Source organism: Tursiops truncatus, chromosome 4, assembly GCF_011762595.2.
Source record: "Tursiops truncatus isolate mTurTru1 chromosome 4, mTurTru1.mat.Y, whole genome shotgun sequence".
Classification (NCBI taxonomy): domain Eukaryota; kingdom Metazoa; phylum Chordata; class Mammalia; order Artiodactyla; family Delphinidae; genus Tursiops; species Tursiops truncatus.
Genome location: NC_047037.1, coordinates 143,668,694 through 143,692,251, shown reverse-complemented (window position 1 = coordinate 143,692,251; position 23,558 = coordinate 143,668,694). Strand labels below are relative to the sequence as shown.

Here is a 23,558-nt window from a genome sequence, read left to right as displayed (position 1 = left end):
GCCGCCTGCCGAGGACCCTCCCCCGAGGGTCCAGGCCACGGGCACTTCCCTCGGCGGAGCCCACGCCCACGTGGGTGGAGGCCTCAGTCCTCGCCCTCCACTGGCAGCCTCTCGGGTCCTGGCTCTGCCCCTCCCCCATGTACTCGGTTAATAAGAAGCCTGGCCCTGGGGTGGGGCGCCGCCCGAGGGCATAAAGGCCCTGCTGGCCTCCTTCCCACCTCTGCTGGCGAGAGGAGCGTCTACAGCAGGGCTTGGACCATGTCCCAGCTGGTAGAATGTGTCCCCAACTTCTCGGAGGGGAAGAACCAGGAGGTGAGGCACCAGGGGGCGGCGGGGGGCGGTGTAGGGGCTCAGGGCAAGGAGAATGCGGCTCAGTGTGCGGTTTGGGGATTGTCTTCTCTGGAAAGGGTGAGGAAGGTGGCAGCAGTCAGGCAGCCAGGTCCTGGCCCAGGTCTGGGCCTGGGGTCCAGGGGGGTCACTTGGCCTCTTGTGTGAAAACAGGGCCCCTGAAGCCCGACCCCCAGGGCCATTTCAGGGTCCCCGGGGGGTACCCCGTCTCCCTTCCCCACCTTCTGAGGTGGGCGCCGCTCTCATCCCCACGTGACCTGCAGGAAACTGAGGCACAGAGAGCTGGGCAGGCCTTCCTGCTGCCTCAGAAGGTTCCGGGCCCTTCACGCTCCACCCCCCAGACACAGGTGGCCTGTGGACTGGGGCCCTGCCCCTCTGTGACCTTGGCCTGTGGGTCACCTTCTCGGGGCCCTGAGAGCCCCTGCGCCCGGTTTCTGCTTCCTGCCTCAGTTTCTCCCGGAGGGTGCTGCCCGGGTGCCGGCCCCCATATGTCCAGGTCCTCGCCCGCATCGTGTCTGAATGGGGGCAGGGCGGGCATGGCCCCTGCAGCTCCCGCCCCCTCTTCTGCATGGGGAGACCGAGGCGCAGGCCTGGCTTTGTCCCCAGGTGATCGACGCCATCTCCCGAGCGGTGGTGCAGACCCCGGGCTGCGTGCTGCTGGACGTGGACGCTGGCCCCTCCACCAACCGCACCGTCTACACCTTCGTGGGGCGCCCCGAGGACGTGGTGGAGGGGGCCCTCAACGCCGCCCGGGTCGCCCACCGGCTCATCGACATGGGCAGGCACAGAGGTGAGGGCCCGAGTGCGCACGGCCGGCCTCGCCCGCAGGACTCCCCAGGGGCATGGGGCCATCGCACTGGCTGGATGCTCCTTGGACCCCGTCCACGTTTCAGGGGGCCCTGGAGTGGCTGGCAGAGAGGTGATCGCACTCTGTGCAGGCCCTGGGCGGGGGCGGGGGACACAGCCCGATCTGTCAACAGCCCACAAACCAAACACATTCTGTGGGCGGCAGGGTCAAAGGTCGGTGGACACACGGGGAGCTGGTCAAAAGGGCAGGGTCTCTGGACGCCCACAGAGGGGGAGGGAATTCACAAGAGATCCCAACTGGTGAAGAGAGATGGAGGCTTATCTCAGAGGAACCGCCTGGGGGGAGGGGGCCGCGGGAGCTGCCATCTGACCCGCAGTGGGACTTGGGCTCTGAGAAGGACCCTCTGTAAGGCAGCCGGGTGACAGCGCCCCTCCCTGAGGGCTCGGACTTATCCTCTCGGCTCTTAGGAGAGGGAGGGGTTTACCCCTGAGATGCCGCAGAAATCGGGGGCTGCTTCTCCCGGGGCCCTGTGGTCAGTGCGGGTGTGCGTGTGCAGGGGGCTGGAGTGCAGGGTCTGCCCCGAGCTCCACACCCGGGCCCCAGCTTCCTCAGCCCCCATCTCTGTGCAGGGGAGCACCCTCGGATGGGCGCCCTGGACGTGTGCCCCTTCATCCCAGTGAGGGGCGTCACCATGGACGAATGCGTGCTCTGTGCTCAGGCCTTTGGCCAGCGGCTGGCAGAGGAGCTGGGTGTGCCAGGTGCGTGCCTGGGGAAGGGCGGCCTACCCCAGGGGCTCCCCCAGCCGGCCCCTCCTCACTTCACTTCACTTCCCAGCAGCCTCAACCATCCGTTGAGGCTCTCTGCTCTTGCATCCTTAAAAATGCATTTTAAGAAAAAACCCCAAAAACCCTACCATGCAGGTTTTTGACAGGTGGGAATATGTCCCGCTTCTCCTGCAATGGGACAAACCACAGGGACAGGGTCCCAGCCGTCAGGGAGGCAGGGACCGAGGAGCCGCTCTGTAAAGGACTTGAGCAGGACGGACGGGGACCCCTAAACAGTCTCTTTGGGGAATTAACCAAATCAAGGAAAAGCCCAGCACAGGGCAGCAGGCGGACCTGTGAGCCCGGGCACAGGTCCAGCCCCCTGCAATGTGGCTGATGGACGGGTGTCACCTGCCCTGTGCAGGTGTCAGAGCTGGTGGTGAGTTTTGTTTTCTCTCCTCCTCGTTCCTTAATTTGCGGGCGTGTTGCTCGTTCAATGAAAATGCACGTTGGAGAGAAACACGAATATCCTTCCAGCCCCTGTTGTGGGCGGGCAATGGCTTTTTCTGGGGCATCTGTGCAGGGGCAGCAGGGGTGGGCAGAGGACGGGTCCTGGCCCATACAGAGTGCCCATCAGCGACCACCCACACCCATCTGACGGGGCTCAGAGATGGGGGCGCTGCCAGCAAGACGGAGCTGCGGGAATGGGGGTCCTGCAGCGCCCGCCGGCCGAGGGCCTGACCGGCCAGGCCCCTTGCAGTGTACCTCTACGGCGAGGCAGCACGGACGGCCAGCCGCCAGTCTCTGCCGGCCATCCGGGCCGGCGAGTACGAGGCCCTGCCTGAGAAGGTGCGGTGTCCCCTCCCAGTGGGCAGTCTGGGGGCGGACCCCGCAGGGTGGGCCCTCCTCCGCCTTCCCTCACCCACTGGTCCCCCCACAGCTCAAGCAGGCTGAGTGGGCGCCCGACTTCGGCCCCAGCTCCTTCGTCCCCAGCTGGGGGGCCACTGTCACGGGGGCGCGGAAGTTCCTCATCGCGTTCAACGTCAACCTGCTCAGCACCAGGGAGCAAGCGCACCGCATCGCCCTCGACCTCCGGGAGCAGGGCCGCGGGGCGGGCCAGGTGAGGGCGGGCGCGGGGTCGCCGTGAGGGCACCCGTGCCGCCGCCGGAGGGGGCCCAGGCCCTGCCCCGTGCGTGGGGCTGCTGACCAGCCTGCCTCGGGGTCCACGCCACGTGGGACCGGCAGGGTCGGGGTTCCAGGGTTTGAAGCTGGGGAGCAGGTCTTTAAGGACATTTTCCATGGAAGTTGCAGGGCTGCAGCTGTGGTTAAAATACTGCATCATTTCCACACTGATAGGAAAACAGCCGCTTCTGCACCCCAGGTACCCCTAGGTGCCCCTATGTACCTCCAGATGCCTCAGGTACTTCCAGGTACCCCCAGGTGCCCTGATCCACCAAGTCTGCCATCATAGCTGTCACCTAGTGTGAGTATCGCTCCTGCAGAAAGTTCGAGCTGGACACAGACACAGAGACACCCGGTGAAGGAGGCCCTGCCCACCTGTCAGGCCCCACTCCCAGAGCCCTGGGCCTTCCAGGCAGCTGAGGCCCTGGGAGCCCAGCTTCCGTGCTGAACACTCAGTTGTCTGCAAACACAATACAAAAACACGGCAACTCCCGAATCCTTCTCTGTGCTCTGCTGACGCCAAGAGTCTGCCTAAGCCCGAACGGTAGACTGAGTCACCCCAGGCAGTGAGGGCCAGGAGCTGGCCTCTGGGGCAAGGGGTGGGAGGCAGAGACCGCCCCAGGACAGGGATGTGGGCGGGATGCCCGGGCCGCCCGGCCTGGTCTGAGCCTGTGGCTTGTGCAGGGCGGGCCCCGTGGCACTGACCCTTCGGGGCCTTGGTTTCCCGTGGTGGGCAGGCCCTTTCCCGGCTCAGATGAGAATGGGCGAGTGAGGAACAGACCTGCCTGAAGCCGGCTGCCTGGCTGCACCGCACGGTCTTCAGGCCACGGCCCCCCTGGTCCGGGTGTCTGGGGTGGAAGGGAGCCCTCGGGCTGGCTGGGGGATGCAGGGCCAAGGGGCTCTCAGTGCGGGGCGCAGGAGAGGCTGGGCGGGGCCGGGCTGGGCAAGCCTTCTCCTTGGCAGCCAGGACGCCTGAGAAAGGTGCAGGGCATCGGCTGGTACCTGGATGAGAAGAACCTGGCTCAGGTGTCTATGAACCTCCTGGACTTTGAGGTCACAGGGCTGCACACGGTCTACGAGGAGACCTGCAGAGAAGCCCAGGTGAGCAGGGTGGGTCCCCTCCCCTGTCTCTCAAGCCCAGCCCCCTGGGCGCTGACTCCCCAACCTCCGACCTCTGAACTCTGACCTCTGCAGGAGCTGAGCCTCCCGGTGGTGGGCTCGCAGCTGGTGGGCCTGGTGCCTCTGAAGGCCCTGCTGGACGTGGCCGCCTTCTACTGCGAGAAGGAGAACCTCTTCGTCCTGGAGGAGGGGCAGCGGCTCCGGCTGGTGGGTGGGGCTGGGGGTGAGTCAGGGAGCAGGTCGGGGGCTCCGGACGCCTGCACCCCGGGCCTGGGGCCCTGTCTGCGGGGCCAGGCCTCCTCCTTCTTTGTTTTCTTGTCCGTGCCTGGAAGTTGAGATCACACTGTTTTCACTTGGGGGACACTGTTGAGGTTTTCTGTGTGACCTAAAATGTGTTCAGTCTTGTGAAACTTCAGCGGAGAGGACGGGGCCCGGTGCCTGTCCTGGAGCCGCGTCCCGCGGATGGAAGGACCTGCCCCTCGTCCGCTCCCTGCCTGTTGGGATTTGGGTGCATGAATCTAGTGTCCATGGGTTATTCACAAAGTTGTTCCTTTGGTCCCAGGTCCTACCGCCTGCTCTGGGTGTGGCCGTCCTTCTCAGTCCTGTTGCTCTGGCCTCAGAGTCATTTTGTCTTGAGGGCGTTTCTTATAATGAACGCGTGATTGGATTTCTCTGAAAGTTTTATTTATTTGTTTATTTATTTTTGGCTGCGTTGGGTCTTCGTTGCTGGGCGCCGGCTTTCTCTAGTTGCGGCGAGCGGGAGCTGTTCTTCGAGCTGTTCTTCGTTGCAGTGCATGGGCTTCTCATTGCGGTGGCTTCTCTTGTTGCGGAGCACGGGCTCTATGCGCGCGGGCTTCAGTAGTTGTGGTGCATGGGCTTAGTTGCTCCGTGGCATGTGGGATCCTTCCGGACCAGAGCTCGAACCCATGTCCCCTGCATCGGCAGGTGGATTCTTAACCACTGTGCCACCAGGGAAGCCCTCTCTGAAAGCTTTTGGTAGTTGAGTTTATCCTTTTGTATCTACTAATTTAGCAGGTATGTCTGGACTTACTGTTGTCCTAGTTTTAAGCATGAGAGTATGTGGTTTCCTTTGGGCTGTATGGAGGAGTTAGTCTATTTTTAGGAATTCTGGTAATTACCTGATAACAATATATTTATCTCTATTTTTGATTTATTAATTTAAAAACTTTATCCAAATGTATCAGTTTGACTTAATTTTTATCAGCACAGGCACGTTGGAGATAGCATAGCTTTGGTTCTAGGCCACTGCAAGAAAGCGAATATCACAATAAAGTAACTCACACGATTTTTTTGGTTTCCTAGTGTGTATAAAAGTTATGTTTACACTAGACTGTAGTCTATTAAGTTTGCAATACTATTATGTCTAAAAAAGCTGTGTACATACTTACTTTAAAAGTACTTTATTGCTAAAAAATGCTAACCATCATCTGAGCTTACAGAGTCCTGATCTTTGTGCCGGAGGAGGATTTGAAATACTGCAAGAATTACCAAAATGTGACACAGAGACACAAAGTGAGCAAATGCTGTTGGAAAAATGGTGCCAATAGACTTGCTTGAAGCAGGGTTGCCACAAACCTTCAATTTGTCAGAAACGTACTATCTGTGAAGTGCGGTGGAGGGAGGTCTGCCTTTTGCTGTCTGGCGGAAGCCAACAGAGCTTATACTCAGTGGTGTAGCTTTGAAGACATAATCATCTGAAAGCATAATATACACTTTAAGAAAAGAATCTACATTCCCATAACGTGAGACACAGGAAATGAATGAGACAGTAACTGCACAGCATTTACTGCTGTCTTTCTTGCTTCTCTATTTCCTGATTTTTTAGACTTGTGCTATTTTTTAGGGAGCTGGTTATTTTGTCGTCTTTTAACCGTTTTGAAGTGCACTGGCCACTGGTGTGTGTGGATAAAGTTGTGCAGCTGCCACCAGTGTCCGGGATGGGGTTTCCTGTTTCTGCAAAAGACGTTGTCAGGACTGTGACGGGGCTCGCGCTGACTCCGCAGGCCACTTTGGGGGGTGGTGCTGTCTTACAGCACCGTCTTTCCAGCCCTGGACGTGGGCCGTGCTCCCCTTCATTTGTCTTTGCCTTCTTTCATCACGTTTTGTAGTTTTCGTTGTAGTCTTTCACCTCCTTGGTTAAGTTAATTAATTCCTAAGTATTTTATGCTATTGAAACGGGATTGTTTTTGTAATTTCTTTTTCGGATTGTTCACTGTTAGTGTTTAGAAATGCACTGACCTTTGTGTGTTGACTTTGTATCCTGCTACCTTGCTGAATTCATTTATTAGTTCTAGGTGCTTAACTTTTTAAGTTTAAATAATGTATTTAATCCTTTAGCTGTTTATCAATATTAGACAATGTCTGTTGACTCTTGGTGAAGAGAGACAAAAAAATTAATGCGCTTGTGTGAGTGGTCATCTCTGTTCCAGATTTAAACTGCTTTGCTGTTATTTTTACATTGTCAGTGTATAACACTGACCTTCTGTACCCATATCCACACATACTAAATACCCACAGATGTTTAATCTTGGTTCTATACACAAGTGAGGTCACTATGCATCTCTGTCCTTTCCCATCTGTCTGGCTGGATTTCACAGACAGGCAGATTTTTAAAGAAAGGCTCACAGGGGCTTTATTCTGTGGGTTCTGGCAGGTTTGGGAATGTCTTTCTGTGATGTTATGCTTGCAAGACCGTAGGACAACCGAAACCTCAAGTCACCAGTCTTTTCCTGAGAACGTTGCAGACACGTCGTTACCACCTTTGGAGTGAATGTCCCTGTGCGGAGGTCTAAGACTAACCCTGACCTGGTGGCCGGTTCTTTCTCCTGGATGCTTGAAGAATTCCATCCTTATCCTTGAGGGTCAACGACGCTGCCACAGGAGTCTTGCTGTGGATTGTTCCACATCAGTTTTTTCTCTGGAACAAGGTTTCTCGTGATTCACAGGTTCATTCTTGTTTAGCTTCAGGAATATTCTCTTCCATTGTATTTTTGATCCAGTTTTTGGTCCTTTCACTTTACCGACACCTGTTACACTGCGGTAGCATTTTCTTCCACATATTCTGCCTTTTTTGTTCTTTCTTTCCCCCGTATTCACTGTGGTTTTCTCAGCCTTCATTTTGCAATCACTGATGCAGTTTATGGCTGGGTCTATTCTCTTTCTAGCAGTTACAAAGTTTTGTGTAACTTTTTATCTTGATGTAATTTCCTACTCACAGAAGAGGTGCGAGCACAGTACCAGGAGCTCTTTTATGCTCTCCAGGTTCACCTATTGTTGCATTTGGCCCCATCTGCTGTATCACTCTATTTCTGTATTCCATGCATAATCATATTTTTTTCTGGAACATTTTAAAGTAGATTGAAGACACTGTGCCCTTTACCCCTTGTTTAGTCAGGGTGTAATTCTTAAGATCAAGGACGTTCTCTTACACGTACAGCCTGGCGTCTAATCTGCAGACCGGAATCAAATCGCATCCGTACCCCCCTGTCCATGGTCTGCCCCAGAGCAGCAGAGGGTTCGGCTGGCTTGTCTTTTATGGCCTTTAATCTGGATCAGGTCCCCAGTTCTCCCCGTCTTTCCTTGACCGTGACGGACTGTGGAGCACCGGCTGGTGGCTTCGTGAAGCGCCGCTCGCTGGGTGCCGGTCTGACCTGTCTCAGGGCTGTGTGTGCTTGTGCGTTTCCGCCAGGAGTAGCACAGAAGTGATGGAGTGTCCCCCTCAGGGCGTTACCTGGGTCCTCTGGTCAAGCTGGTATCCCTGACCCAGGGTTATCACTGCAGTGTTTCTGTTTTCCTTTTGTTGTTAATAAGGACTCCCTGGGGAGGTAGTTTAAGAATGTGTAAGTGACCTGCTCCTCTTAAAATTCCAGCCGCAAGTATTAGGAGCATCGAGAATTTTCTAACTTCATCCTTTTTCTCTAAGAAGCTTTCACCTCTCCCACATTTATTTATTCCTTATTAATGTGTTTGACGCTCTCTACTGTCTTCTTTTTTGTTTTTTTTGGCGGTACGCGGGCCTCTCACTGTTGCGGCCCCTCCCGTTGTGGAGCACAGGCTCCGGACGCGCAGGCTCAGTGGCCATGGCTCACGGGCCCAGCCGCTCTGCGGCATGTGGGATCTTCCCGGACCGGGGCACGAACCCTTGTCCCCTGCATCGGCAGGCGGACTCTCAACCACTGCGCCACCAGGGAAGCCCTCTACTGTCTTTTAAAACATATTATTTTATATTTTTTATCTGAAAGTTCTGAGGTCTGCAGTCCTTGAAGGTCTGATTTTGCAGACTGTTGTGTCTGCTGATTCTCATGGTGCTGCTTCTTCACGCGCTTTGTGATTTTGGATCGTGAGGGCCTGTTCTTTAGAGTTTCGTCTGTGGTAATTCTTGGTCACCTGGTTTAGTTTGTGTTTGCCTCTGTTAGGTGTTTGGGCCACTTTAGATGAGCCTTTTGCTTGGAGCTTTGGTGCCACACAGGAAGAGAATTCTGTGTGAACGGTGGCCCACCTCCCCGTCAGGTTAGAATTCCCAGGAAAGATTTGTTTTCGTGCTTCACCAAACGGAAGGCCGAGACTGGGAAGTATCCCAGTATTTCCTGTGATGGGTGGTTTTTCCAAGATTCATCCTTGGAGATGTCCTCTTTCAAGGGTCTCCCGTCTGACACAGCTCTTGTGGGCTCGAGACCACCCCTACTCGTGAGAGGTCACAGATGTCTCCAGGGTGGACCCAGCTTCTGGGAGAGGAGGTCTCTCTGGGCATTTCTGGTCACTTCTGGCTGTGAATGGTTTCCTTTACTTGCTGCCAGCTTTGCCGGGTGCTGAATTCCATTCTGACAGTTCTGTTCCTCACTCTGAGGTTTTCTGCGGCAGGCGGGCTGCTTGCCGGCTCTACCGCCAGCCCTTGGGCGCTCTCTGCCCCATTTCCACATCCTCAGGGAGACCTCATGACCATCCCCGGGGACCTGCTGCTTCGTTTCCCTCAAGCTGCGCTTGTCATTTTCTGTTTTGTGTGGAACATGTCACCTGTGTGGCTCAGAGGGGTTGGAACTGTGTGATGGCATTGAGCATTATAAAGTGTCCTGAGTGGTTTTTGGTGGAAAGAATTCTACTCCAAAATGGGGATATTTCCAACTTAATTTTGAATTTGGGTAAAATGCACTTTTCCTCACATATCAAGTCTCACATTTGGGCAGATCAGGCAGCTCCCGGCCTTTAAGAACCAGAGAGACCCTGACACCCGAGGAGCTGGAATCCTGTCCAAAGAGGCAGTTTTCTTGGTCCCTTTCCGGCACAGGCTCTTGTGGGGGCAGGATGGGGTCACCACGGGCCTTGGTCTCCCTGGAGCAGCACGGTGGGTGGGTGGTGTGTCCGGAGCCCAGGCAGGGTGCCTGCTGTCAGTGAGGCCTTCAGCCGGCAGGGCTGCTGGTGGGCATGGGGTGCGGCAGCTGTGCCCTGCAGGCTCCCCACCAGGGCAGGGTGCCCCGCGGGCGGCAGGGGTGGGACCTGCCGGTCAAGGGGACTCCACTCACCGGCCCCTCTTCCAGGTGGTGAACCGGCTGGGCCTGGACTCCCTGTCCCCCTTCAACCCCAAGGAGCGGATCATCGAGTGAGCAGCCCCCGCCCCCCGCCCCTGCGTGGAGACCCCCTCAGTCCTCCAGAGCTCTGCTCTGTCGCCAGGCGTGGGGCTGGGAGCTTGCTGGGGGGCCCAGTGGGGTCCCGACAAGGTCCCACTCTGTCCTCACGCAGCTCCTGGCTGGTCACAGCCCCTCCCCGGGGCAGCCACTCTGCATATTGGACCCACATCCTTGCCCCCCACACACACTGGTGCGAATCAGGGGCCCCCAGCCTGGCCAACCCCACCCTTACGGCCTGGCTGCAACGACCCAGGACCCTGTTCCCGCCCCTGCACGATGCAGACCCTCACTCCCAGCCCCACCCCTGCAGGTACCTGGTCCCCGAGGTCGGCCCAGAACAGAGCCTGGTTGACCAGCCCCTGCGCACCTTCGTCCGTGAGGTGGGCGCCCGCTCGGCAGCCCCAGGGGGCGGTTCCGTGGCCGCAGCCAGTGCAGCCATGGTGAGTGGGGCCTGGGCGAGGATGCGGGGGGGACGGCCGGGGTTGGGGGCGTCGCCCAGCCTGGGGCTGGTCCCACGCACAGGGCACTCTCCCCAGGGTGCCGCGCTGGCCTCCATGGCCGGCCTCATGACCTACGGGCGGCGCCAGTTCGAACACCTGGACGCGACCGTGCGGCGCCTGGTCCCACCCTTCCACACGGCCTTGACTGAGCTGACCGCGATGGTGGACGCCGACGCCCGGGCCTTCGAGGCCTACCTGGTGAGCGTGCAGACGGGCCTCCGTCACCAGCCCCGCAGAGGCAGCCCCGAGGGAGAGTGGGGTCGGTGGACAGTACGGGGTCCGGACGAGAGAAAAGTGGGTCAGGGTCACAGGGGGAGGGGGAGGGGCTGCCACGAGCACAGTTGTCTATAGACCCCGGGGGCTGGAGGGAGGAGACAGTGGTCTAGCCCCTCTTGGGCACCCCCCTCCCCCCGCTCGTGCAGGGCCAAGCTCGGCGGGTGTGGTGCAGGCGTGACTCCAGGTCGGGGTCTCTGCAGGCTGGGGGAGGGGCAAGAAGGGCACCTGTCCTGAGGGTCAGCCAGGCTCAGCGTCCCCCTGCCCACGTCCCTGAGTCCCGCTGATGGGTGACACCCAGACCTGCAGATGCCGGAGGAAAACAAGGTCCCCAAGGAAGAGCTCCCATCCCGGGAAGGGCGGGAACAGGAATCTTCACAGAAGAAACGCTGTGGGTCATGGTCTCAGAGATCAGAGAAGATGTTCAGCCATGAGACACAAAGGGCCCCCGGGGAGCCGGGCACTTTCAGAAGCACAGGACGTGGGCGGCTGCATCCAGGCAGTGCCCATCCAGGGGGCAGCGGAGGAGGGACGTCCGTCAGACCGGGCGGGGGATGGGGAACTTGCAGGAAGGTCGAGGTCCGAATTCAAGGTCAAGAAGCCCCAGGCGTGTCTGAAGGCAGATACAGCAGAGAGGACCCGGGAGAGGCGGGAATGAGGGCGCTCGTACCCCACGGGGGTAGGAAGACACGCCCGGGAAGGAATGAGCTCCCGACAGACAGCAGGCATCCAGAACCGCCTCGGGGGTGGGTGGGGGACGGGGCAGGAGGACCTGGGCCAGGCGACCTCGGGGGCTGCTGCGCTGGCTGCCCCGACGTGAGTGCCACATCCGCACGGGGACAGTCTAGGATGTCGCATTGCGGGAGGAGGTGACCCTGCGACAGAAGCTGGGTCCCCGGGGGCGGGGTACAGAGACTGACACCTTTCCCTTATGCTCTTTTATGTTTTAATTTCGTTTATTTGCTTTTTAAAATGGGTGAAAGCTTCAGGGGTTCAGAGTTCACAGGGGCAGAGGGCAGCTGGTGTGTTGTCCCCCTGCCCAAGCAGGTGCAGCCCCAGTGCGTACGTCTCCCTGAGATGTTTGTGTGCATTTGGGCAGAACTGGGTCTCCCCTTTCTCCTCCTTTCTTACGCAAGTGGCGGCAGGCAGATGTCCAGTTGCATCTTTCACCTTATGTCCTCCTGGAGCAGGGACACCCCCGGCTCAGTGGCCCGGTGTTCTGGGGTCGCCTGGGGTGGAGGCCTTGGACCAGCCCTGTTGGGGATTCTGGCCAGGTCCAGTCAGCACCTGGGACAGGCGGTGTGGACAGCTGGCCTCCGTCACTGGGCACTCGGTGGACGGGCTGTAGGAGCGACTCGGGGACGGGCTTTCCCCCCAGGGCGGGTGTGTTTCCCACGTGGAGGGTGCTGCCCAGTGGCCCTTGCAGAGGTTGTGTGGATCGAGCCCTGGAGTGGCCCTCCCGCCGTCTGCCCCGACGCCGCGGCCACTGGACCTGGTGGTCACGTGCGTCTCTTGGTGCTGCCCTGGTGCGAGCGTCTCACGGGGGCGGGGCAGGGGGAGGAGCGTTTTCATACTTTCTGCAGCGGTTTTATTTCCTTCTCAGGAAAGTGAGGTGTCCTTTTCTTCTCGGCTCTGTGTGGGGCTGCCCAGGCCTTTTCATAAGCCAGGGAGTCTCAGCTTGTTTGACTTTCAACTTTGCTTGTGCTGGTTCCTGACCGTCAGAGCCTTGTGTTTTCATGTCGTCGAATATTCAGTCTTTCTTTTGCTCTTTCCTTGGTGTTGTGTCGTAGTTTAAACGGCCTCCCCAGGCCAGAGTTGTTGCACTCCTCTCAGGGCACCTCTAGCTGTCTGTGGTCTGAGGCGCTTCAGATGCTGAGGGGCTTGAGTAGAGGTGTCAGTGTGCATGTAAGGAACAACACGTGATTAAGAACAAATATGAGAGATTCTGGCCGCTGGAGATTAGAACAAGACAGGCGCAAAGCAACTGGGGGCAGCAGGGACATGGAGACCCAACCCAAAGGCAGGAGGAGGAGGAGGAGTCAGCAAAGAGGTGTGGTGTAGAGAAAACCTAACATAGAATGGTTAGACTGAAGACACACCCGACCGGCGATCACACACACACGCGACCGGCGATCACACACACACCCGACCGGCGATCACACACACACCCGACCGGCAATCACACACACACCCGACCGGCGATCACACACACACGCGTGTGAGTATGATAGGCACTGCACTGGTCTAGGTCCCCAGTGAGCAGCAGGAAGACAGACTTTTGAACAAAAATAAGAAAACATCCTTATCTTGCACCGAATACATGTGCAACCTCAGGTGGAGTCACCAGAGAAACCTCACCGTGAGTCAGAAAATAACTCAGACTGCAGCCCTGAGGGCGGGCAGCCCCCCTCAGCCAGACACCGGCGTGGCCACGTGAAAGTCAGACCTGACTAAAATCAGCAAAGCTCTGCCCAGTGGAGACCCTCCTGCCCCCCCAGCCCCGCCCTGACCTGGGTCGGCAGCAGAGTCGGCAGGTCCCCGTGTCCGGGAGGAGCTGCTGTGGGTCCACACGGAAAAGACACGTGTCACAGGAGACAGGAGGCCGGAGCGGCGCCCGGGGAGACTAGGGGACGTCAGGATGGTGACAGAACCCGGCTCAGGTCGGGTCCAGGATGGTCACAGAATCTGGTTCCGGTCGGGTCCAGGGATCCTTTACGCTCATGCAGCGTTGATGGACCCGCTGACTGTTAACGGTTTTGGGCGGAGATTTGGCGAAACCTTCAACCCAGCAGGGCATGTTCCCCACCAGCTACGCCTTTGGACCCGGCACGCGGGCAGGCCTCGGGCGCTGGTGTGAGCGAGCGGGGCTGGACGGGTGCTCACAGCACGGGGTGCGGGACGGGGGAGGCCTGCCCGGCAGCGGCGAGGCGGGCGACACATGGGCTGATGGCTCCTCAGAGGAGGCCTGGGTTGTGTGGCCCCTCGGGGATGCGCGGACACGGCCTGAACCATGACACCTGGACTTCGGGGCTTGTGCGGTTGCCTTGCCTGGAGGCTGGGAGGCCTGGGGCTGGAGAACCCGCTCCCTTCCACCCTCCTCTCCAGCCTCCAGTGCTGACCACGTGGGGCCTTGCGCCAGGTCGCCTGCCCTCCTCTGCCAGGAGCCCAGGGCTCTAATCCACGGAACCGACCTCGGGGGTGGTGTGGGCCCTGCGTGAAGCCCCTCCCTGCCCCAGGCTCCCGTGTCCCCTCATCACAGTCAGTCACCCGCGCGTTTCTGTGTTTGCTCCGGCAGAAAGCAACGAAGCTGCCCAAGAACACACCTGAGGACAAGGACAGGTGAGCGCAGCGCTGGCTGCGGACATCCGGACGCCTCAGGAGGCCCTGGTACCAGTCAGTCCCCCACTGGGGTGTGTTGTGATTGAAGAACAGTTTCCCTGTGGTCCCCACCCTGGTTCCGTCTGCTCAGAGCGGAGCCATCAGGTGGGTCCAGCAGTGTCCAGGCGCCCTGGGCTCTAACCACTGACCCTCTTGCTTCCAGACGCGCGGCTGCCCTGCAGGAGGGGCTGAGGCGGGCGGTGGCCGTGCCCCTGGCGCTGGCGGAGACGGTGACCTCGCTGTGGCCGGCGCTGCAGGAGCTGGCCCTGTGCGCGAACCTGGCTTGCCGGTCGGACCTGCAGGTACGCTGTGGAGCCCCGCTGCGGGGGCGACCTGCGGAGGGGCACTGGGCATCACAGCTCTTCACCAAGCCGGGCAGGCACAAGCGCTCACAGGGCGTTTCGGTCAGTCTCAGCCCGCAGGGCCGGCTCCGTCACCCATTACGGTCTCGTGCAAGGTCGCGCGGCAGAGAGAAGCAGAAACTCGAGTGTGTCTCCAGAGGCCACCCCTAACCATCCCGCAGACCCCGTCCCTTCCCTCCTTCCCACCGCCCCTCTTCCAGAAAACCCAGGGGCTTGCAGATGTGCACAGGCACCCCGTCCGCAGCCCGCGCCGTGCGCAGAGGCTGGGGACCAGGAACGTCAGGGCCGGCTCTGCGTGTCCGCAGCCCATCCTGAGGGGAGGAGCCTCGTTTCCTTGGGCTGGTTGTTATATCCGCCTCTGGAGGGGGCCAGGCCGAGCTGCTTCTCTCTGTGGGGAGAGGGCCGGCCCTGCCGCCTGGAGGGAACCCTTGGGCTGGTCAGTTTGCCGTCTTCACGAATGAGGCGTGAGGCCCCCAGGCCGTGTCCCTGGGCTGAGGAGTGGGCAGGGCAAGGCCCTGCTGCCCCCCGGTACCGACGAGGGCCCTGCCCCTTGGCTGTTGTAGGTGGCGGTGAAGGCCCTGGAGACGGGTGTGTTTGGCGCGTATTTCAATGTGCTCATCAACCTGAAGGATGTCACCGATGACGCGTTTAAGGACCAGGTGGGCAGGGGTGTGGGCCGGGCCCGCCGAGGGCACTGGAGGCTGCCCTCGGGCCGTGGCTCCCAGACCTGGGGCCCAGGGCACCTGGCCAGCAGGTCCTCAAGGGAGGGAAGTGTCCATCAGATGAGTAGTTCCTCCAGCTCCTGAGGGTGGACGAGGCCTGGCCGGCAGAACGCAGGCGTCGGGGACGGCTGGGGCCGTCTTTCAGCGCCTCTGTGGAGGCAGGTGGCCTGGGGGCCTGCCGGCACCCCCTAGTTCCCTCCCAGGGGGCTCTGGCCAGGGCAGGGGTTTCTCCCAGGTGGCTTGGGCTGTAGCGCTGGCAGCACAGGGTCTCAAAGAACAGTCTCCAGCCTAAGCAATGATCCCACTTCAGCATTTGTGATCATTTCATTGTTACTGTTTATTGGAGGAAAATTCACAAGACGTGCAGCTCACTGTGTTAGATGATACAATTCAGTGGCGTTAAGCACACTTACGGGGTTGCGAGACCACCACCTCTGTCAAGGCCTGGAACATTCTCATCACTCCAAAGGATGCCCCACAGTCACCCCCATTCCCAGCCCTGGCCACTGCCCATGTGTCTCTGTGATCTTGTGACGATCTTTAAAAAGTGATTTCGCGGCTCAGAATGGGGGCGCCATGGCCTTTTCGAGCGTCAGCCTGTCCCCACCTGCCTTTCCAGCTGGGCTGGGCTTGGCCATCAGGGAAGGCCCTGTCCACCATGGAAGCATTGAGATGATGGACAGGCCGCTTGAGCTCTGGCCCTTAAGTCCTCAAGGACACAGCCCTGCCCTTGGCAGTCATGGCTAAAGTGGGGAGACCGGGAGGGTGGGGGCTGGCTGGCCCCAAATCTCAGGAAAGACAGAGGGGCCCCTCCCGTCACCACCAAGAGACCCATGAGGAGCTGGGGACCCCTAGGTCAGGGGCTTGGGGTCACCCAGAGTGGACAGCCCAGGGAGGTGGCGGGGAGGTGGGGCCAGCGGGGTTGGTGGCGGGCTTGGGGTGGTGACGGGGCCCCTGTGTCTGTCAGGTCCGCCAGCGCATCTCCAGCCTCCTGCAGGAAGCCAAGACCCAGGCGGCACTGGTGCTGGACCAGCTGGAGGCCCGGCGGGAGTGATGGCTGGGCGGGGAACCTCACTGGACTCTGCTTCCCCCTGAGGCCCCTCCAGACACATCCCATGGGGCCCAGAGAGGGGAGGGTGTGGGGGGCAGGTGTGTCTGGTTCGTGGTGTCACCTTCTGTCACCTGGGGCCTCCAGTAAAGTGAGGACACGCTGGTGCCTGTGGGGTGCATACAGGGGATCCGTGGGTGGGCTGGGGGAGGGCTGAGCTGAGCGGCTGGGACGGGGACCCCGTGAGGTGCCAGTGTGGGGAGGCAGGTGGGGGAGATGGAGGTGCAGCCCAAGGTGACACAGGGTCCCAGAGCACCTGGAGTCCTGGGGAAAGAGCCCGTCACATGGAGGGGTGAAGGCCGCGCTGCCTGATGGGCGGGGACCTGCCAAGGTGAGGACAGGCAGAGGGCCGGGAGTTCCTGGGGAGGTGCTGCTGACATGCGGCCGGGTCCCACGTCCTGGTGGGAGAGCTCAAAGCGTTGGACCTGGGCTCTGGGAGGAGGGTCCTGGGCACTGGGCACCGACTTCCCTCAGTGGAAGCGCAGGGGCTGAGGCCCAGTGGTGGGGGTCCCAGGAGGGTCCCTGCAGGGCCTGGGCAGTGAGGGAGGTGGGGGTGCGGTGGAGAGCCCCCTGGGCTGGGGGCAACCGACCTGGTCCAGGTGCTGCAGAGCCAATGATGCCCGAGGGAGGGACGAGGGATCCTGGGGGGTGAGAGGTGTGTGGGGGGCCCTGCGGGGATCGTGGGAGAGGCCTGGGCAGGCAGCCGTGTTGCCCCAGTAGGGCAGCATCCTTGAGGCTTGGAGCTGTAAGCGCGTGAGCGTCGGCGTTACTTTAGGAGGGCCAGGAGACACCAGGAGCTGCAGGAGGGCCCCAACCTGTTCTTTTAAAATAGGCAACGCATCACGTAGTTCAAAAACCAGGGCTGTGCAGGGAGTCCCCACCACCGGGTCCCCAGCAGCCCTTGCGTAACCTCTTCAGGAAATCACTGAATTCCCTCTTTGCGCCCATTCAGTGTTTATGCAAACACAAACACATGTGAATATATACTCTTCCTTCTTCCTTGACTGCGTTAAGAGAGCAGATCAAATGCTGACTTTTGTTCCTAGTTAACGCGTTAGCCTGGAGGCCATGGCCCGGACCTTTCACATCAGCTTTTATTTTAGAGACTCCTACTTACTTTATTCACTCATCCTTTCTCCGTATTTCCTTCACCATTGCATTGTGAAATAGAAGATACATTCAGGAAGGTGCATGTCCTGATCGGCCTTCTCCCGTCACAGACCCCTTCTCACCCTGACCCCTGACCCCAACGGCCCTGCTCCACGGTGACCGCGCTCTGGCTTCCCGTAGGCCATCCGGCACAAGGGCACACTCCCCACGCAAAGGCTCAGTTTTCCCCGTGGGCTGACATCTGGGTGAACGGGGTCGTGTGTGCCCTTGGCGTCTGCTGTGTCTCTCCACCTCGCGTGCGTCTTGCACAAGGCTCACAGGGTGGGGGGACCGCTGAGTCCTGGGGTGTCACCCTCCCGAGCAGCTGCACCACTGCACTCAATCTCCCCTTGTCCCCGTGGCAGAGCTCGGAGGAGTTCTCACCACTGACGGTGGAGTGTGTCCCTAGCTCTCAGATGCTGGGATGGGGGCTGAGGGGGTGAGCACGGTGCCCACTGGGCCAGAAGAGACTCACCTGTTTCTCACCTGTTGCCTGCCTGGGAACCCCTGACCTCCACCCGAGGACAGCTTTCCCCAGGTGGCCACTGCCGTTGGCCTGAGCCTCCCCACTGACCCACAGCCCCTCGGTGAGAGTCGGACCTGAGGCAGCCCCAGGAGTCTTAAGCAGAGCTGCCCTGGCTTATTCAGGAATGAAATAAATTTCAACTGTCCCATCCATGAGACGTCATGGCTGGTTGTTATGTAGCAGCAGCTGACAGATACACTTCCTAACTGAGTGTATTGTCCAACTGAGGGTTTTGCCTTGAGAGGTGGAAGATGGGTGTCAGTATGGTTTAGTTATCTTTTGTTATATCTGAGGTTGACTGTCTTTTCATATCATTAACGATGGATTTCCCTTTTCTGCAGTCTGTGCATGTGCGTAGCCTGTTTTTCTATTGGGCACTAGACTGGCCCTAAATATCCGCCAGCCTCCAGCTCCTTCCCAGGGGGCGTCCTTGGCTGCATTTGATCTGCTCTCTTTACGTAGTGAAGGAGGAATGAAGAATATATATTCACGTGTTTGTGTTTGTAGCCTCCTGCCTCCAGGAAGTTCCTGTTAAAAATAATTTGAAAAAATCATCACACACTGAAATTCCTTCCAGACAGGCTGTGCACATGGAGAAACAAAAAGTATGAATGTACTTGCTAGGTAACCATACAAGATATTAAAAGAAAATGATTTGGGGAGTATATCCTCCTTGAGCAAGCCAGAGAACCCAACTGTTCTACAGGGAAGTCTTACTATCTAAAAACTTAAAAACTTGTTTTGTGGGCTTCCCTGGTGGCTCAGTAGTTAAGAATCTGCCTGCCAACGCAGGGGACATGGGTTTGAGCCCTGGTCCGGGAAGATCCCACATGCCGCGGAGTGGCTGGGCCCGTGCGCCAAAACTACTGAGCCTGCGCTCTAGAGCCTGCGAGCCACAGCTACTGAGCCTGCGTGCCACAACTATTGAAGCCTGCGTGCCTAGAGCCCGTGCTCCACAACAAGAGAAGCCACTGCAATGAGAAGCCCGCGCAGTGCAACGAAGAGTAGTCCCCGCTCGCCTCAACTAGAGAAAGTCGGCGCGCAGCAATGAGACCCAACACAGCCAAAAATAAATAAATAAAATAAATTTATTAAAAAAAACCCAACCCCCCCAAAAAAAACTTGTTTTGGTAAAAGACATCATATCCCAAAGTAAATGTCAAGAACCTATTGGAAGGATAAAACCCAACATAGATAACAGGTAGAGTTACTATGACCAATAGAAGAGCTCCTACAAATTAAACTGACAAGGACAGTGTCTGAGCAGTTGTGTGGTGGGTGTGCTTGTCTGCGTGTGCAAGCCGGTGTGCGTGTATATGTGCAAATGCAAGGACAGCTCCAGGAAAGTCCTCAAGGGGTAAACTCTGGAAAGGGCGTGAGCTTGGGGTGCAGGGTCTCCATTACCTCTACCATATTCTCCCAGTGGAGTGTGGGCACAGGCGAGGGGCCTGCAACCGTGCAGGCCAGAGGCTCTCGTAGGGGCCCCGCCTACACGTGGAGCAGTGGGGGCGGGGGTGGTGTGGGGGGCTGTCCTGGGGAGGGGACCTGCAGGCCCGTATGGGGAGGGATGGAGTTCCTTCCAAGAGGCTTAGGGGAAGAACTGCAGGTGGGTTTAGAATCCACCCCCCAGACGGCGCATCGAGGGTCCGGGCTGCCCAGGCGGCACCGCGGCTCCTTCACGACTCCCTTCATCCGCTCTTTCTTGCTTGCATGTGAGGCAGTTGTAGTTGCTCATGGTCGTTATTTTTATTGGAAATCACAGCGTCCCTGACCAGGAGGCCCTCCTCATGATCTGGGAGCTCGTCTGCTGCGCGGGCCCTACTCCACCCCAGCCCACTGATCCGGACGCTCCGCGCCTCCGCCAGGTCCCTCCTCTGGAGGGGTTGGAAGGCGAGGCGCCTGGGGTCTCGCCGTGTGTGTGTGTGTGTGTGTGTGTGTGTGTGTGTGTGTGTGTGTGTGTGGCTTGGAAACGCGGGGTCTCCGCTCTCCTTCCCCACGGCGCCCGGACATCTCGGGGCGGCACCCAGGACCCTGCTTGGCGCCCACCGCACAGCAGGACGCGGGGCACCGATCCCTGAGCGAGGGGAGACCCGCCGCGCCCACCCTCTCCCGCAGGACCGGGTGCGGGGATTGGGGGGGCTTGTCCGGCTCTGGGGCGCTCACGAGAGGCCGTCCATGTCTCTACAAATGACCCAATTTCATTCCTTTTTATGGCTGAGTAATATTCCATTGTATATATGTACCACATCTTCTTTATCCATTCGTCTGTCGATGGGCATTTAGGTTGCTTCCATGACCTGGCTATTGTAAATAGTGCTGCAATGAACATTGGGGTGCATGTGTCTTTTTGAATTATGGTTTTCTCTGGGTATACGACCAGTAGTGGGATTGCTGGGTCATATGGTAATTCTGTTTTTAGTTTTTTAAGGCACCTCCGTAGTGTTCTCCATAGTGGCTGTGTCAGTTTACATTCCCACCAACAGTGCAAGAGGGTTCCCCTTTCTCCACACCCTCTCCAGCATTCGTTGTTTGTAGATTTTCTGATGATGCCCATTCTGACTGGTGTGAGGTGATACCTCATTGTAGTTTTGATTTGCATTTCTCTAATGATTAGTGATGTTGAGCAGCTTTTCATGTGCCTCTTGGCCATCTGTATGGCTTCTTTAGAGAAATGTCTATTTAGGTCTTCTGCTCACTTTTTGATTGGGTTGTTTGTTTTCTAAATATTGAGCTGCATGAGCTGTTTATATATTTTGGAGATTGATCCTGTGCCCGTTGATTCATTTGCAAATATTTTCTCCCATTCTGTGGGTTGTCTTTTCGTCTTGTTTATAGTTTCCTATGCTGGGCAAAAGCTTTTAAGTTTCATTAGGTCCCATTTGTTTATTTTTGTTTTTATTTCCTTACTCTAGGAGGTGGATCAAAAAAGATCTTGCTGTGATTTATGTCAAAGAGTGTTCTTCCTATGTTTTCCTCTAAGAGTTTTATAGTGTCCAGTCTTACATTTAGATCTTTAATCCATTCTGAGTTTATTATTGTGTATGGTGTTAGGGAGTGTTCTTATTTCATTTTTTTACATGTAGCTGTCCAGTTTTCCCAGCACCACTTATTGAAGAGGCTGTCTTTTCTCCATTGTATATGCTTGCCTTCATTATCAAAGATAAGGTGACCATATGTGCGTGGGTTTATCTCTGGGCTTTCTATCCTGTTCCATTCATCTATATTTCTGTTTTTGTGCCAGTACCATACTGTCTTGATTACTGTAGCTTTGTAGTATGGTCTGAAGTCTGGGAGCCTGATTCCTCCAGCTCCGTTTTTCTTTCTCAAGATTGTTTTTGCTATTCGGGATCTTTTGTGTTTCCATACAAATTGTGAATTTTTTTTTTCTAGTTCTGTGAAAAATGCCACTGCTAGTTTGACAGGGATTGCATTGAATCTGTGCATTGCTTTGGGTAGTACAGTCATTTTCACAATATTGATTCTTCCAATCCAAGATCATGGTATATCTCTGCACCTGTTTGTGTTATCTTTGTTTTTTTTTTTGTTTGTTTGTTTTGTTTGGTCTTTTTTTTTAAAATCTTTTATTTCTTTCATCAGTGCCTTACAGTTGTCTGACTACAGGTCTTTTACCTCCTTAGGTAGGTTTATTCCTAGGTATTTTATTCTTTTTGTTGCAATGGTGAATGGGGTTGTTTCCTTAATTTCTTTTTCTGATCTTTCATTGTTAGTGCATAGGAATGCAAGAGATTTCTGTGCATTAATTTTGTATCTTGCAACTTTACCAAATTCATTGATTAGCTCTAGTAGTTTTCTGGTGTCACCTTCTGGATTATCTATGTATAGTATCATGTCATCTGCAAACAGTGATAGCTTTACTTCTTTTCCAAACTGGATTCCTTTTATTTCTTTTTGTTCTCTGATTGCCGTGGCTAGGACTTCCAAAATTATGTTGAATAATAGTGGCGAGAGTGGACATCCTTGTCTTGTTCCTGATCTTAGAGGAAATGCTTTGTTTTTCACCATTGAGAATGATGTTTGCTGTGGGTTCGTCATACATGGTCTTTATTATACTGAGGTAGATTTCCTCTATGCCCACACTCTGGAGAGTTTTTATCATAAATCGGTGTTGAACTTGGTCAAAAGCTTTTTCTGCATCTATTGAGATGATCATATGTTTTTATTCCTTAATTTGTCAATATGGTGTATCACACTGATTGATTTGCGTATGTTGAAGAATCCTTGCATCCCTGGGATAACTCCCACTTGATCCCGGTGTATGATGGTCCTTTTAATGTGTTGTTGGATTCTGTTTGCTACTATTTTCTTGAGGATTTTTGCATCTCTATTTATTAGTGATATTTGTCTGTAATTTTCTTTTCTTTGTAGTATCTTTGTCTGGTTTTGGAAGATTTTTAATCACAGTTTCAATTTCATTACTTGTGATTGGTCTGTTCATATTTTCTATTTCTTCCTGGTTCAGTTTTGGAAGGTTATACCTTTCTAAGAATTTGTCCATTTCTTGCAAGTTGTCCATGTTATTGGCATAGAGTTGCTTGTAGTAGTCTCTTATGATGTTTTGTAGTTCTGCAGTGTCCATTGTAACGTCTCCTTTTTCGTTTCTAATTTTATTGATTTGAGTCCTCTCCCTCTTTTTCTTGATGAGTCTGGATAAGGTTTATCAATTTTGTTTATCTTCTCAGAGAACCAGCTTTTAGTTTTATTGATCTTTGCTATTGTTTTCTTTGTTTCTATTTCATTTTTTTCCTGCTCTGATCTTTATGATTTCTTTCCTTCTACTAACTTTGGGTTTTGTTTGTTCTTCTTTCTCTAGTTCCTTTAGGTGTAAGGTTAGTTAGTTTTTTTGAGATTTTTCTTGTTTCTTGAGGTAGGCTTGTATTGTTATAAACTTCCCTCTTAGAAATGCTTTTGCTGCATCCCATAGGTTTTGGTTCATCGTGTTTTCATTGTCATTTGTCTCTAGGTATTTTTTGATTTCTTCATTGATTTCTTGGTTTTTTAGTAACATATTGTTTAGCCTCCATGTGTTTGTGTTTTTTACGTTTTTTTCCCTGTAATTCATTTCTAATTTCATAGTGTTGTGGTTGGAAAAGATGCTTGATATGATTTCAATTTTCTTAAATTTACCAAGGCTTGATTTGTGACCCAAGATGTGATCTATCCTGGAGAATGTTCCATGTGCACTTGAGGAGAAGGTGTAATCTGCTGTTTTGGGATGGAATGTGCTATAAATATCAATTAAATCTATCTGGTCTATTGTGTCATTTAAAGCGTGTGTTCCCTTATTAATTTTCTGTCTGGATGATCGGTCCATTGGTGTAAGTGAGGTGTTAAAATCCCCCACTATTACTGTGTTATTGTCAATTTCCTCTTTTATAGCTGTTAGCATTTGCCTTATGCATTGAGGTGCTCCTATATTGGGTGCATATATTTAATTGTTATATCTTTTTCTTGGATTGATCCCTTGATCATTATGTAGTGTCCTTCCTTTTCTCTTGTAACATTCTTTATTTTAAAGTCTATTTTATCTGATATGAGTATTGCTACTCCAGCTTTCTTTTGATTTTCATTTTCATGGAATATCTTTTTCCATCGCCTCACTTTCAGTCTGCATGTGTCCCTAGGTCTGAAGTGGGTCTCTTGTAGACAGCATATA

General features: G+C 55.5%; 1 protein-coding gene across 2 annotated transcripts; it reads left to right on the top strand.

Annotated features, from left to right (window-relative positions):
* The first annotated feature begins 258 nt into the window (after positions 1–258).
* On the top strand, positions 259–16,308 carry FTCD (formimidoyltransferase cyclodeaminase). 2 transcript variants are annotated; one of them, XM_073803643.1, is made up of 14 exons: positions 259–312; positions 955–1,138; positions 1,786–1,914; positions 2,681–2,769; positions 2,861–3,040; positions 4,066–4,203; positions 4,297–4,428; positions 9,777–9,838; positions 10,177–10,306; positions 10,403–10,564; positions 13,935–13,978; positions 14,181–14,319; positions 14,943–15,038; positions 16,089–16,308. In XM_073803643.1, the coding sequence occupies exons 1-14, from the start codon at positions 259–261 to the stop codon at positions 16,194–16,196; spliced, it is 1,647 nt and encodes a 548-aa protein (XP_073659744.1). In that variant the 3' UTR covers positions 16,197–16,308. The 2 variants fall into 2 exon arrangements, with proteins under 2 accessions (XP_073659744.1, XP_033712282.1); XM_033856391.2 differs by having other exon boundaries at positions 16,069–16,257.
* The last annotated feature ends 7,250 nt before the right edge of the window (positions 16,309–23,558 follow it).